This window comes from Muscardinus avellanarius, assembly GCF_963383645.1.
Source record: "Muscardinus avellanarius genome assembly, chromosome: 6".
Classification (NCBI taxonomy): Eukaryota; Metazoa; Chordata; class Mammalia; order Rodentia; family Gliridae; genus Muscardinus; species Muscardinus avellanarius.
Genome location: NC_137791.1, coordinates 139,861,489 through 139,875,991, shown reverse-complemented (window position 1 = coordinate 139,875,991; position 14,503 = coordinate 139,861,489). Strand labels below are relative to the sequence as shown.

The window sequence follows — 14,503 nt, the reverse complement described above, 5'->3', positions numbered from 1 at the left end:
TGATACTTATTTACCACAAGAACCTTGTAGCAACATGCTCCCCTGGAGGTCTAGCAGCAGTGAGCCAGGAAGCAGGGAGGGTACACACTGGGATCCTGGTGGAGCAACAATCTTTCTCAGACACAAGGAGCCCCACCAGGTTTCTCCTGTTCTATGCTGTAGAGCCTGTTTAGAGGAGGCCGGCCTCCCTGGGCCCAGCTGTTTCTCTGAGTCCTCGGCCTTCCCCTGCAGCTCACCCTGTCAGAGACCCAGTACTCCTTGCAGGCCTCTTGGGTGAGGCCAGGATCAGTTCGATACTCAGCTAGGTGGTGGCTCAATCACCTAAAACTTCACTCAAATGGGGGAAGACTGCCACAGTCACACCAAGACAAAAGCCAGGGGCCACTGACCCGGTTGTGGAACTTGGAAGCCCGGTATGTTCTTGCAGACAGGTTGTAGACAGCATAGTGTCCTGGGTGTTTGGCATCCAGAAATAACCGCACATCTTCTATGTTATTTTTGATTGCTGACTCCACGCCTTCGGCTGGGAACGACATCACTGAAACAGAGCAGTCCCATCAGCCACCATGGGGCTGCTCCCAAGAGCTGAGCTCACCTCCAAGCCAGCCAGCCTCCTGGAGCTTCGCCAGCCACAAGCTGGGCAGCTGGACACACTCAACATCCTCCTCACCCTGTGGACACCGAGCCTACTGCCCGAGGTACACAGACCCACCCCACAGAGACCCTACCCAGCCAGCCACAGGGGATTCCAAGGAGGGCTTCCCAGACAGCCCAACTCCAGCGGGGTCCCCAGTAGTCACAATAAGCTTTTCCAATTAGTTTTTCTGCCTGAAGACCCAAGTTTTAGCTGTGCTTTGCCTCATTTCATCCCCAGGGCTCCACATGGTGCCAGAAGCGGGGCCAAAATGGCTTGCTGCTTGCATAGGCCTGGAGGGATGCTGGACACTGGCTGCCCACCTGTCATCCCTGGGGATGGTGCCCGAGGGGACAAAAGGCCCCTGAGCTGCATTCGTCCAGCCCAAGGTCCCCGAATGGCATTTGGCACCTTGTAGGCTATTTTCAGACTGGGAAGGGTCAGAGGTGCATCCTGCGCCTGACCTGGCAAACATACCAGCAATTCTAGATGTGATGTAAGATATGTCCAGATCGCCCTTCGCATAACTGTAATCAGAAGAAGAGCACCCGATTACTACAGGAAACATTCAGCAGTTGAGCCCTGGGCTTCCAAAGGACCCTCACTGGGGCCGCACACCTTGATGCTGTGCATGTGATCCACCCATGTGCACACAGGGTCCTGTGTGCATGTGCTCTGTGGAGCTGACACCCATGCCAGATGTGTACAGATGTTAACACCTGCATGTGGTGGAGGGGCAGGCCCACAGCAGGCTTGACCCATCTTTCTTTTCCTCTTTCTTTTTGCAGTATTGGAGACTGATGCAGAAGCACTATACCTCCAGCCCCTGGGTGGGGGGTACTAGGTATACAATGGCTTTCTACCTCTGAGCACTATACCCCTGCCCTTTTATTTTAGCCTCCCAAATATTAGGATTACAGGCGTGCACCACCACACACAGTCCTGTCTTTTGTGTGTGTGTGTGTGTGTGTGTGTGTGTGTGTGTGTGTGTGTGTTTGTATGTGTGTTTTTCCAGTTTTGAGACAGGGTCTTGCTACATTGCTGAGGTTGACCTTGAACATGCGATCCTCCTATCTTATTCTCTCAAGTACTGGGATACACTGCAAGTCACTGTGCCCAATCCATTTTACTACTGTCTTAGTGTTCTCCAAAGAAGCAACACTGGGAGCTGTTCTTGAGAGAGATGGCAACAACGGTAAGGTCACCGAGATGGCACTCACTGGTCCCACTGGCTCCAGGGGCTAGCTAGGTACTGTGATCACCCGTGCCCCAAGTAGGCCAGAGAACACAGCAGACATCACTGGAGGGCAGAAGGGAAGCCCCACACGCCTGGGACATAACCCTGTCGCTGCCCATGGACAACTAACTGGTACAGAAGAATTATCCCCTAAACCTCTCCAGAAAACAAAACTCAAACCAAAACCGTAAAGGACTATACAGAAACTTGACAGGCTTATTCTAAAATTCACCTCGAGAAGCAGCTGTGCAAGAACAGCCAAGACATCTTCAGGAAGGGAGGAATGGAAAGGAGGGTGTCCGGCACAGTGCGCAGCACAGCTCTGGTACCCACTACAGCTGGGCAGGGAGCGGGGCAGGAAGGGTGCAGAACAGCGCTGGTACCAGGTGGGGAGGTGCTCATACTGAGGACCAGCACAGTCAACAGAGCACAGCCCACACTCTAACCCACTTGTGCAAGTTGCATTTACAGTAACCTTAACATCGGGATGTGTGTGGTAAGGGGGTTGAACCCAGGGCTGCTCTACCACTGAGCTAAACCCTAGCCCTTTTCACTGGTATTTTGAGGCAGGGACTTGCTAATTTTCCCAGGCTGTCCTCAAACTTGCAATGCTGTCTCCCAAGTGGCTGGGTTTACAGGTATATACCACTATACCAGGCTGAGTTACTCTTACTTTCTTGCAAGATACTTATATACTATCTATACCAATTTTTTTTATGAAGAAACACATAGCATATAATTGGTCCTGGTCTGTAGTTGTGTTTAAGTACATTATCTTTTGGAAATCTGTGGTCTGTGTGTTTAAATGTGTTAGCCTTTGGAAATGTCAAAGCATCAATTTTTCCTGCCTTTCCCTGTATGCTTGTTTATTGTTTTGTTTAGGAAGGCAGGCCCCCTCTGGACCCTAGGTTAATGTGTGTGTGGGGGGGGGGAGGAGATAGATAGATAGATACTGGGGATTTGGCCCAGGGGCATTCTATCTCCAAGCCACACCCCCAGCCTGACTTTGTTTTTTATTTTGAAACAGGGTCTCATTAAGTTATAGAGAGCTGGGCGTGGTGGCGCACACTTATAATCCCAATATTTGGGAGGCTGAGCCTGGAGGATCGCAGTTCGCAGACAGCCTCAGTTACTTAGTGAGGCCCTCTGCAACTTAATGAGACCCTGTTTCAAAACAAAGAATAAAAAATAGGGCAGGGAGTGTAGCTCAGTGGTTAAATGCCCCTGGGTTCCATCCCCAGACCCCCCCACACAAAAAAAGTTATAGAGGGCCTCACTAAGTTGTTGAGGCTGGCCACAAACCTGTGATACTCTTGTCTTAGCCTTCCAAATACTGGGATTAAAAGCATGTGTATCACCACATCCAGTTTAAGTAAACCTATTTTAAGTGGGTCTAAACAAACTTTTAAAATGTTAAGATTATCAGGGCATGGTGGCTGCCAAGTTGCCCAGAATGACCTCAGTTTGGGATCCTCCTGCTTCAACCTCCTGAATCGCTAGGATTAGAGGTTTGAGTTCCATGCCCAGTTTAATTTTTTTTTTTTTTTTTTTTTTTTTTTTTGGTGGTACTGGGGTTGAACCCAGGGGCATTCTACCTCTGAGCTACACCCCTAGCCTTATTTTTTTATTCTTTAATTTGAAACAGGGTCTTACTAAGTTGCAGAGGGCCTCACTAAGTAGCTGAAGCTGGCATCAGCTCCTCCTGTTTCAGCCTCTCAAGTACTGGGGTTACAAGTATGTACCACCACACCCGGCTCAAACTCAGCTTAATCCTAACATCTGATTTAATTAATGGATTAATTAATTTATTTGCAGTACCAAGTATTGAACCCAGGAGAGTTCTACCTCTGAGCTATACCCCTAGCCCCATTTTTTATTCTTTATTTTGAAACAGGATCTCACTAAGTTGCAGAGGCCCTCACTATTTAACTGAGGCTGGCCGTGAACCTGCGATCCTCTTGTCTCAGCCTCCCAAGTACTGGGATTATAAGCTTGTGCCCGCATACCTGACTTGGGGACACTATCACTGAGATACATTCTTATTCCCACCCCCTTTTTATTTTGAAACAGGATCTCACTAATTGATCGCTGAATATTGGACTTTAAACTGATCCTCCTGCCTCAAAATCCCCAAGTACTGGATTACAGGTGTATGTTTTTGCACCTAGTTTCTTCAGTGTTCAGTTATTTCTGCCACTTTAAAACACACCAGCCTGTGTTGTGCATGCCTGGGATCCCAGTACGTGGGAGGCTGAGACAGGAGAATTGCAGGTTTGAGGACAGCCTCAGCAAGTAGTAAGACTCTCATTAACCTAGTGAGACCCTGTTTCAAAATGAAAATTAAAAATAGGGTTGGAGCCAGGCGTGGTGGTGCACACTCGTAATCACAGCATTCGGGAGGCTTAGACGGGAGGATCGTGGTTCGCGGACAACCTCAGCTACTTACTGAGACCCTCTGCAATTTAGTGAGACCCTGTTTCAAATTAAAAAATAAAAAATAGGGCAGGGGGTGTAGCTCGCAAGTCAAATTTCCCTGGGTTCCATCCCCAGACCCACACACACACAAAAAAAAAATAGGGTTGGGGGTATAGCTCGGAGACAGAATACCTCTGGGTTCAACCCCTAATACCACAAAACAAAACAAAACAAAACAAAACAAAACAAAACAAAACAAAACAAAACACACCAGGGAGCCATGGCACACACTTATAATCCCAGTACTTGGGAGACTGAGACAGGAGGACTGCAGGTTCACGGATAGTGTCATCAACTTGATAAGACTCTGTCTCTCTCTCTCTTTTTTTTTTGAAACCCTGTTTCAAAATAAAAAATAAAATATAGCTGGGGGTATAGTGCAGAGGTAGAATGTCCATAGGTTCAATCCCTACTACTACTACTACTACTACTACTACTACTACTACTACACACATACACACACACACACACACACACACACACACACACACACAACTATACACACAAAAATACACTGGGGCTTATGGAACCTCATCTATTTTAAGCATGCAGCTGAGGCAGAAGGCCAAGACACAAACCCACACTCACACTAGTGCACATACACACTAGAGTACAAGTGTACACATACACTTGCCTAGTGCAGGAGACAAACAATCATGACACAGAGATCAGACAAACAAAACGAGGTAACATCAAGTCAAAGGCTGACAGCATCAGGAGCAGAGGCCGGAGGCGGCAGCGGGTCCTCCAACCCATCGCTGGCCCACAGCACCCAGCGGCAGCAGCACAGGTGGCCACAGTAGCAAGGGCCTCCCAGGAGCCTGGTCAGGCCGAGCCCCTTGGCTGCGGGGCTCACTCGGGGGACGGTGCTGTGCCAAGATGGCCTGCCCACAGCCCCGCTGTGTTGCATGTGATGGCATCTGACCATCGCTCACGCCTGCCGTGGCCAGGGCTCCATGACCAGTTTTGGGTTTTTTTGTTTTGTTTTGTTTTTTACAATATTAGAGATTGAACTCAATGGCATTCTACCTCTGAGCTGTGCCGACAGCCCTATCTTTTATTCTTTAATTTGAAACAGGGCCTCACTAAATAGCTGAGGCTGGCTGCGAACCTGTGATCCTCCTTTCTCAGCCTCCAAGTACCAGGATTACAAGTGTGTGCCACCACTCCCAGCCACGATCACTGTTTTAACAGGCCTCACGAATAGGGTGTCCCTGCTGCACCCTACTAGTACCACATGCTCTACACCCAAGACAGGGTGCACTGGCAGGGTGTAGGCAGAGTGGGCTCCCGCCCCCCTGCTGGGTGCTGCCTAAGCTCAGGGTTCAGCCCGAAGGGACCCACAGACAAGGGCTTCCCAGCTCAAATATACATCAGACCCACTCTGTCTGTGTCTGCTCTGCCCTATTGTGCAGGGCAGAGGAGGGGGTCTAGACCACAGCCTGGCACCTCCCACGCTTTCTGTATACTTACTTAGCAACAGACTGGATGACCTTGGAAGAGGTGTCCTTGAGGTTGGTGAAGAGCCGCTCTGTCCCACCCCTCAGGATGTCAAGGAACCCACCATACGGCTGGTCATACTCTGCCAGAGCCAGGCCTGCAGGAGAGATGGGACTGGGCAGGTCAGCAGCACGAAAAGTATGCAGGGACGAGAGGCACAAGGAGGCTCCACGGCCTAACGTGCACGCAGTAGCAAGCCTGACCTGGCACAGGCACATCTGACCACCCTCCCCAGTGTTTCAGGGAACTGGCTGAGGTGGGTGCAGAGGCTATGTGACTACACCTGGACACAGCGTCCAACTGGAGCGCTATTGACTATGGGGCACAGGCAAACTATGGCTGCAACTCTAGACCACGGGCACTCTGGCTATGATCTCAGGGTCAAGCCCAACAGAAGTAGACCTTGAGCCCACAGGTCCTGGAGCAAGGCCTTCAGTGGCCCAGTTATTGCTGGTGCAGACCAATTGAAGCCTCTGCTCAGCTCCAAGACCACACAGCATGCCAAGGAACTTGGCACCCTAAAGAGTCCACTCTCCCCATGACCAGTGGAGATCCATCAGCCATTGCTCTACACATGCTGGGCCCATGGGGTGTGGACCTGTGGTGCCCAGACAATGGACCAGGCAGCTGAAGGGGCCAAACCCTTCCCCAGGAAAATGAAGAATGCAGCAGGACCCAGAAAAGCTTCCCCAGCTCCAATGGAGATCAGGAGGGCACTCAGCCATGGTCATTGCAGGTCCCCTCACTGCCCTCGGGCCCTCCTCGCAGGCACAAGTCCCTCCAAGGACACTAGACCCCTCACAGACACACACCCTGCCTGAGCTGGAAGGCCTCTTTACCACACAGACCCACCTCAAACCACCAGAACTGGCCTTCCCACCGGCTGTCTATACCCTCTCCAATGGCCCTGCCCCTCACCCCCACAGGTACCCAGTGACTTGTGGCCTCAGGCACTGCCGGCTAACCTTGCCCAAAGCAGGTCTGGCCCTCTGTCCTCAGCTCCTGTGCAGATGGGCCAGGCCAGTGACCTAAGGTGGGTCTCGGGCTGCAAAGTGTTAGCTTGCCCTCTAGATGACCCAGCCTGAGAGCAACCATGTCTACCAGACTGACCCCAGGAAAACCTTAGCTGCCAGGCGGCCAGCCCTTGCTGGACACCAGAAGTCCCTGGGGCCAGGACCCCTGGTGACTCAAGCCTGCTCTCCTGGACCCTGCATCAGAACCACTTCCTCAGCCGACTTTAGTCTCGATTCTCCCCACTGTATCGCATACCACATGCTGAGTGCGTGGGCTCCGCTGAGCTGAGTCCCAGAGAAAGGGGGAGCCTTGGAAGACCTTGGAGACTCCAGCCCTGCTGTCTCCCACTACCAGAATGAATGTCCCACAGGAGCAGGTCTTGGACTCAGCAGGTCAGGATGCTCACCTCCACTGAAGCCACTGCTCACCGGGCCCCCAGAGGGTGGTGGTGCTCGGGAGGGCCCTGGGTTCCCGTAGCCTCCATTCTGTTCCAGCAGCTATAAAAGTCAAGGGCACAGAATCAGCTTCCCAGGAGAGTCAGAGCCAGTGTGCCCTTGTCCAGGCTCCTGTGCCCTCAGCCTGCGAGCCCAGCACCAAGCCTCAGGCAGGTCACCTTCTTTTGCTCTGCTGTGAGGTGAGAGGAAGGACTTCCCACCAGTCTAGGCAGAGGGCAGGTTACACTGGACAAAGGAAACCTCCATTCACAGTTCTGACAACCCAGGAGCAGCTGTGGCCTCAGGCCCATACCACAGCCTGTGTGACAGCTAACCGCAGGTTCCCAAGGCAGAGTCCTTGTCTCCCCTACTTCCTCACTCACAGCTCTGAACCGATCCTCAGGATGCCCCAGGAGCAGCTGCTGCCCTCAGGCTTACACCTGACCTGCAGGTTCTCGTCGTCCTCTCCAATTTCCTCCTGGTCCACATGCCCAGGAGTGTGCAGACCTGTGGCCCCGAAGGCACAAGCACCAGGGTCCTGGTGCAGGATCCCTCCCACTGTCTATGTGGGTGGCAATTCCCACACAGTGAGCTCGGCCTTGCAGCACAGTGTTGTCCTGGCAGACAGTCCCAGGAAGGAGCTCAGTGGGTTCTATGAGCACCTGGGTTGGGATGTGCTTGGCATCCCCCCGACAGGAGGCACCTCATCCCCACACATCCCAAAAGAGCAAGCCCCACAGCCACCTATAACCTCCAAGGCCACTGGTAACATTCTACAAGTATGGAGGCCCAAGTCGGCCCACCACACAACAAAGCCACCCAGAGACACTACATAGCTTTTGACTGTTTTCTTTGAAACTGGCCTGTCATCTCTAGACCACCTGTCAAGCTCTACAATGCCATCCACTCACCAGCCTCAGAGTTCCTGATACCTTAAAACATGCTTGCTCCCCGCTTCAGGCTTTCCTCCCTGGCACCCCATGGGGCACCACTAGCCCTGACCTCCTTCCCGTCTCTCCCTACCCCTCAGGGATGTACACCTTATGCCACCTACAGAAATCACAAATTCAGTCCCCTATCCTGCCTCTTGTCCTGGGCTCCCCATGCCTGGACGAGGACTCAGGCCACCAACTCACCTTTCTCACCTACTACACAGCCTGCAGGGGCAAAGCGGGTATCACCACCCCATTACCAAGCCCTGTTTCAATAGCTCTCAGAAAATCCTGTTTCCAGAGACAAGGGTTGAAAGGACATGACAACCAGAAAGCAGACAGAACAGAAACCACAGTTCCAGATGAGGGGCCAGAGGCAAGGTGGCAATGTCTGACCTTGGCCCAAGCTGTGCACTGGCAGGGGGAACCCAGAGACACCTGGGGCCCTACCCAATCCTGAAGAGTGGGGGCCGGGCCCCATGACTGCTCTGGGAAGGGCTCTGCAGCCAACATACCATGAGGTTCTCATGGCTTGCACAGCCTTCAACACTGTCAACTACCAAGTAGGCTGGCTGTGGGTTTGGCCTACAGGCGATGGCAGCTGAGACCACAGAAGCACAGCTGGATACCTGACCCCAGACACCTTAAGATGCAAAAAGTAACACACACCACCTGAACCGGGCAACAGCCCTCAGGGCTGTCCAGGCTGGCAGAGCGTGTTGACACGGGGCCCTGAGCAGGACTCAGGAGGCTTCAGAGTCCTGACCCTGGTGGGGCAGGAGGAGAGCGCTGCATGGCCATTAGAAGACTAAGGGGAGCCCGCGTGACAAGCAGCCCTCCAGGTCCAGAGACCCCATGGCCGCACGGCACCCTTACCTCTGTGAGGGGTGCCTTGGGGTTCACGTTCCTGGCCGCTGCGATCTCCTGCAGCTGGCGTACCACTTCACTGATGGACAGCCGCTCCTCTGGGTCGACCTTCAGCATGGCACCTGCAGCACGGCACAGCACAGCACAGCCACATATGCTCAGCAGCCCAGTTTGGCCCTGGGCCAAAGTCAGGCAACACCCGCCACCCGCCCTGGCGGAGGCTACAGATGCCAGAGGCCACTTGCTTTGTGACGATGCTGCCTTCGGAGGCAAGGGAGAGATTCACGAAGCAAAAAGCAATGACAAAACCAAAGCTATCAGAAACGGCATCTGGTGCACTGTGAGCTCACAAGCAGGACGGGCGTACTGGGAGCACCATGAAATGCCCCACCTAGACATGATCAGCACAGAGGATGAGGATGTGGGGCAGCGTGAGCCCAGCAGGGAGGCTCACCTCCCAGGCCCTGGCACCAGGTGAGCGCATAAAGGGAACTTACGAATGAGTTCGTGGAAGACTGTGTACCGAGTGTCACTTGCAGGAATTGAGTACTTCCCATTGACAATCCGGAGTTTTGCTCCATCCTCAAAAGGATGCTGCCGGAAACACAGCAGGTACAAAATGCAGCCTAGGGCCTATGGGAACAAGAAAGAGACCTAGCTGGCCTGGGGGACAAGGGGATAGCTGAGCTGGGCCTGGGGGAGGGCTCAAGTTGAACCAGGCCTGTGGGCTGGGCCAGGCCTATGGGATCCACAGTATAGGCTGGGCCAGGCCTATGGGGACAGGCTGAACCAGGGCCTGTGGGGTCCGCAGCATAGGCTAGGCCAGGGGGATGGAGGACAGGCTGACCAGGCCTGTGGGGTCTACAGCATAGCTAGGCCAGGGGGATGGGGGACAGGCTGAACCAGGGCCTGTGGGGTCCACAGCATGGGCTGCGCCAGGCCTGTGGGAATGGGGGACAGGCTGAACCAGGCCTGTGGGGTCCACAGCATGGGCTGCGCCAGGCCTGTGGGAATGGGGGACAGGCTGAACCAGGCCTGTGGGGTCTACAGCATAGGCTAGGCCAGGGGAATGGGGGACAGGCTGAACCAAGCCTATGGGGTCCACAGCATGGGCTGGGCCAGGCCTGTGGGGATGGGGAACAGGCTGAACCAGGGCCTGTGGGGTCCACAGCATGGGCTGCGCCAGGCCTGTGGGGATGGGGAACAGGCTGAACCAGGGCCTGTGGGGTCCACAGCATGGGCTGCGCCAGGCCTGTGGGGATGGGGGACAGGCTGAACCAGGGCCTGTGGGGTCCACAGCATAGGCTAGGCCAGGGGGATGGGGGACAGGCTGAACCAGGCCTATGGGGTCCACAGCATGGATTGGGCCAGGGGGATGGGGGACAGGCTGAATCAGGCCTGTGGGGTCCACAGCTTGGGCTGGGCCAGGCATGTGGGAATGGGGGACAGGCTGAACCAGGCCTGTGGGGTCTACAGCACGGACTGAGCCAGGGGATGGAGGACAGGCTGAACCAGGCCTGTAGGGTCCACAGCACGGACTGAGCCGGGGGATGGGGGACAGGCTGAACCAGGCCTGTGGGGTCTACAGTACAGACTGAGCCGGGGGATGAGGGGACAGGCTGACCAGGCCTGTGGGGTCCACAGCACGGACTGAGCCGGGGGATGGGGGACAGGCTGAACCAGGCCTGTGGGGTCCACAGCACGGACTGAGCCGGGGGATGGGGGACAGGCTGACCAGGCCTGTGGGGTCCACAGCATGGGCTGGGCCAGGCACGTGGGAATGGGGGACAGGCTACTGCCAGCCTCCGGGCTAGGGAGAAGTGAAGGCTGGGCTCGTGGCCAACAGCCAATGGAGCAGTCAGCCCTGCCTACCTAAGGAAGCCTCCAGCAACCTAAGGACAGGGTTCACATGGGCCTCTGGTTTCTGGACAGGTGGAGGATCCTGAAGGGCACAACTGGGTGGGGCAGGGAGGCTCTGCACCCTTCCTCCCATACCTCTCCCTGTAGATCTCTCTGGCCACATCCCTTGAAATATCCATTATAAAAACAGCAAATATAGCCGGGCGTGGTGGCCCACGCTTGTAATCCCCGTGCTTGGGAGGCAGAGACAGGAGGATTGCGCAGGTTCGAAGCCAGCTGCGCTGGCTTAAGAGACCCTGTTTCCAAAAATAAAAAAATAGGTCTGGGAGTGTGGCCCGGAGGTAGAAGGGCTTCCAGGAACCCCAGTACCACACACACACACACACACACACACACACACACACACACACACACACACACCAGCAAATGTAAAAAAATGCATCCCTGAGTTTTCTGAGCTGCCTAACCAGTTACTCAAACCTCAGGAGGGGTTGTGGGAAGCTCAGTTTGTGGCTGGTTGGTCAGAAGCACAAAGAAGGACAACTTGGGCATGCAGCTGGCATCTATGGTGCAATCGTAGGGACCAAGCCTTACTGACTGGGCCTGGAAAGGCTGCTCATGGGAACAGGCAGAGCTTCTGAGGCCACACACATGCTGACCATGGTGGTGAGAAGACACTCCCTTTGGTCGATGGGGATGCGGCCCTGGAGAGGAGCACAGGGCCCAGGCATTGACCAGCATGGCCAACACACTGCAGGTGGGACAATCACGCCAAGGTGCGGGGCAGGGCAGAACTGCATCTGGGCAGGTCCCACAGCTGCCATCTGTGCCAGCTCAGGACCACAATGACCGCCCAGCTGGCTCTGCTCAACTCAGCTCCACTAGAAGTCATTGCAAATGCTCTTCAGAAAGTGAAGACAGAGGAATGGAAGAGAAAGGGAGGCCACAGGAACAGGAAGGCCCAAGAGAACAGAGGCCAGAGGCTCCGGGCTCCCACAGCCCACCAAGCAGGCGCTGATATCCTGCTTCTCACCCAGATATCCTGCTTCTCGCCAATGGGGAAGTTGGAATACAGGTCTACGATCTCTGGTGTTCTGTACATGGGTGTGGTGTTTCTTGTGATCTAGAGAAAGATACAATATTTAGAGAAAAGTTAAGTGTGGGTCTTGCATGCAGCCCTTGTGACTTCCTAACCCCCAATGAGTCCCAGCCTCGGACCATTTCAGCTCCCTGACAATGTCCCCACTGCCTTTGTATTGACTTGACCAAGTCACCTCTCGTGATCACCCATCTTCCATAAAACAGCCGTGCCACCTGACGGACCCTGTTCTATTTGCTCAGCAGAGGACTGTCTCATCCCAGAAGCCTACTCTAGAGCACCACAGGCAGATGGGCCAGATAAGGGTGCCATGTGTGTGTGTGGCATGGGGTACGCTGGCAGGAGCTTCCTTCTGAATGCCAGTGGGGAACAACTTCTGTCGCAGGAGAAATGACCATGTTTACAGGTTGATGAGGTCTAAAAACTGAGACCTATACCCACTGAAGGATCACACACTTGCATGAGAAATGTAAATTTCAGGACACAGTAAACACACATGCCAACCCCAAGACCACAGATTTAGATGGGGACAGCGAGCCAATGTGCCTGGACGGTCACAAAGCAGAAAGGTGGCAGAGAAGCCGGGCGTGGTGGCGCACGCTTGTAATCCCCATGCTTGGGAGGCTGAGACAGGAGGCTCACGTAGGTTCGAAGCCAGATAGAAGGCTCCTGGGTTCCATCCCCAGTACCACCAAAAACAAAAAAGAAAGGTGGCAGAGGTCAGCATAGATGGGGGCAGTGGTAGTGGAGTTTGGACCAGGACTGCATACAGAATGCAAGAAATCCCATGGTTCCAGGAGACAGAGGGCTCAATTGAGATCGACGGAAGACTAGAGTGGCTGCTTTAAAACTGGCACCCTGCCAGGCGTGGTGGAGCACACTTGTAATCCCCGTGCTTGGGAGGCGGAGACAGGAGGATCATGCAGGTTTGAAGCCAGCCGTGCTGGATTAAGAGATCCTGTTTCCAAATAAAAAGTATAAAAATAAAGCTGGGTGTGGTGGCGCACGCTTGTAATCCCAGCATTCGGGAGGCTGAGACAGGGGAATTGCAGTTCGCGGACAGCCTCAGCTACTTAGCGAGGCCCTCCGCAACTCAATGAGACCCGGTATCAAAAAAGAATAAAAAATTGGGCAGGGGTTGTAGCTGGGAGGTCAAATGCCTCTCAGTTCCAGTCCCAGACCTGCAAAAAAATTAAAATTAAAATTAAAAATAGAAATAAAAAAAATAAAAGTATAAAAATAAGTCTGGGAATGTAGCCCGGAGTTAGAAGGGTTTTCAGGAACCCTAGTACCACAAAATAAATAAATAAATAAATAAGCACCCTGGGCAGGACAGGGAGCCCACAACCTATACAGCCAGTGGGGATACTGAGCTGATGCTTCTAGCTGTGCACTGCTGTGTGTGGGACACACTTCCAGCAAAAACTTCATCTGTGCACACTCTGTGGCACTGAATGGTTAACCCCACAAACCCACTCCCAGGAGCCACCCCTCCCCCAAGTGTCTCTGATACAGGGACACCTGTTCATGACAGGGCCATCTGTGTTCCTCACACCCAGACAGCAGGTGCACAGAGGAGACGACACAACCACAGAAACAGAGACATCTAAGTGCACCAAGGGGGCTCCCTGCAGGAGGCCAGGAAGTTGAAAAGCCAACAAAAGCCCAAAGAGCGCCACGGTGTGTCTGCTCCCATCTGGAGAGAGATTTACAAGGGAGACCAAGCAACTGCACGAACTGGGAAGCTGTAGAGAGGGGTCTCGTGGCAACTACTCTGCGAGTCTGCCACTTAAACAGGCAAACTCCAATGTGTTTCAAATAGCAGCAACCACGCTAAGGGAAGATGCAGACGGGCAAGGAGCGCTGGGTGCAGTTCTGACTGGGCCTGGCTGCAGCTGGGAAAGCTAGCCTATTGGTGCACAGCAGGCCACTCACCAAAACAGGAAGCATAGCCAGGGAGCCTGTGGGGCTCACCGGGTGGAAGCGGCTGCTGCTCAAGGACATGCACCAGCAGGTGGGCATGTCTGTTTACAGTGACAAGCACACCTGTGCCAGACCTTGGTCTCCGGACCATTTCCCCACTCAAAAGAGACAGACAGCAGATCCCAGGGCCTCCAGGTGGCCGAGAACCCCTCATGTTCCACAGCGGCAAGTGCTCCAAAAGAAAATGATGGCAACCTAGTCTGTTTTCTGTTGCCAGTGACACAAGACCCCATATAAGGTGACTCATTCAGAAAAGAGTTTGAGCCAGATGTGCTAGTGCACATCTGTAACCCCAGTACTTGAGAGGCTGAGACAGTAGGATCACACGTTTGAGGCCGGTACACAACAACTTAGTAAGACCCTGTTTCAAAATAAGATATAAAGTAGGACTGAAAGGCCGAGGCATGGTGGCACATGCCTGTAGTCCCAGTACTTAGGAGGCTGAGACAGGAGGACCACAGCTTTGCA

At 53.8% G+C, this 14,503-nt stretch overlaps 1 protein-coding gene across 2 annotated transcripts in view; it reads right to left on the bottom strand.

Moving 5' to 3' along the window:
• The window catches only part of GAK (cyclin G associated kinase), a gene marked incomplete at both ends in the record, with an annotated part of 64,498 nt that overhangs the window by 29,051 nt on the left and 20,944 nt on the right, over positions 1–14,503 (bottom strand). For both annotated transcript variants that reach the window (XM_080697140.1, XM_080697141.1), the window contains 7 exons: positions 390–538; positions 1,112–1,161; positions 5,820–5,943; positions 7,267–7,357; positions 9,103–9,215; positions 9,591–9,726; positions 11,987–12,076. In XM_080697140.1, coding sequence (XP_080553266.1) covers positions 390–538; positions 1,112–1,161; positions 5,820–5,943; positions 7,267–7,357; positions 9,103–9,215; positions 9,591–9,726; positions 11,987–12,076 — 753 coding nt within the window. The remainder of the gene's footprint in view (positions 1–389; positions 539–1,111; positions 1,162–5,819; positions 5,944–7,266; positions 7,358–9,102; positions 9,216–9,590; positions 9,727–11,986; positions 12,077–14,503) is intronic.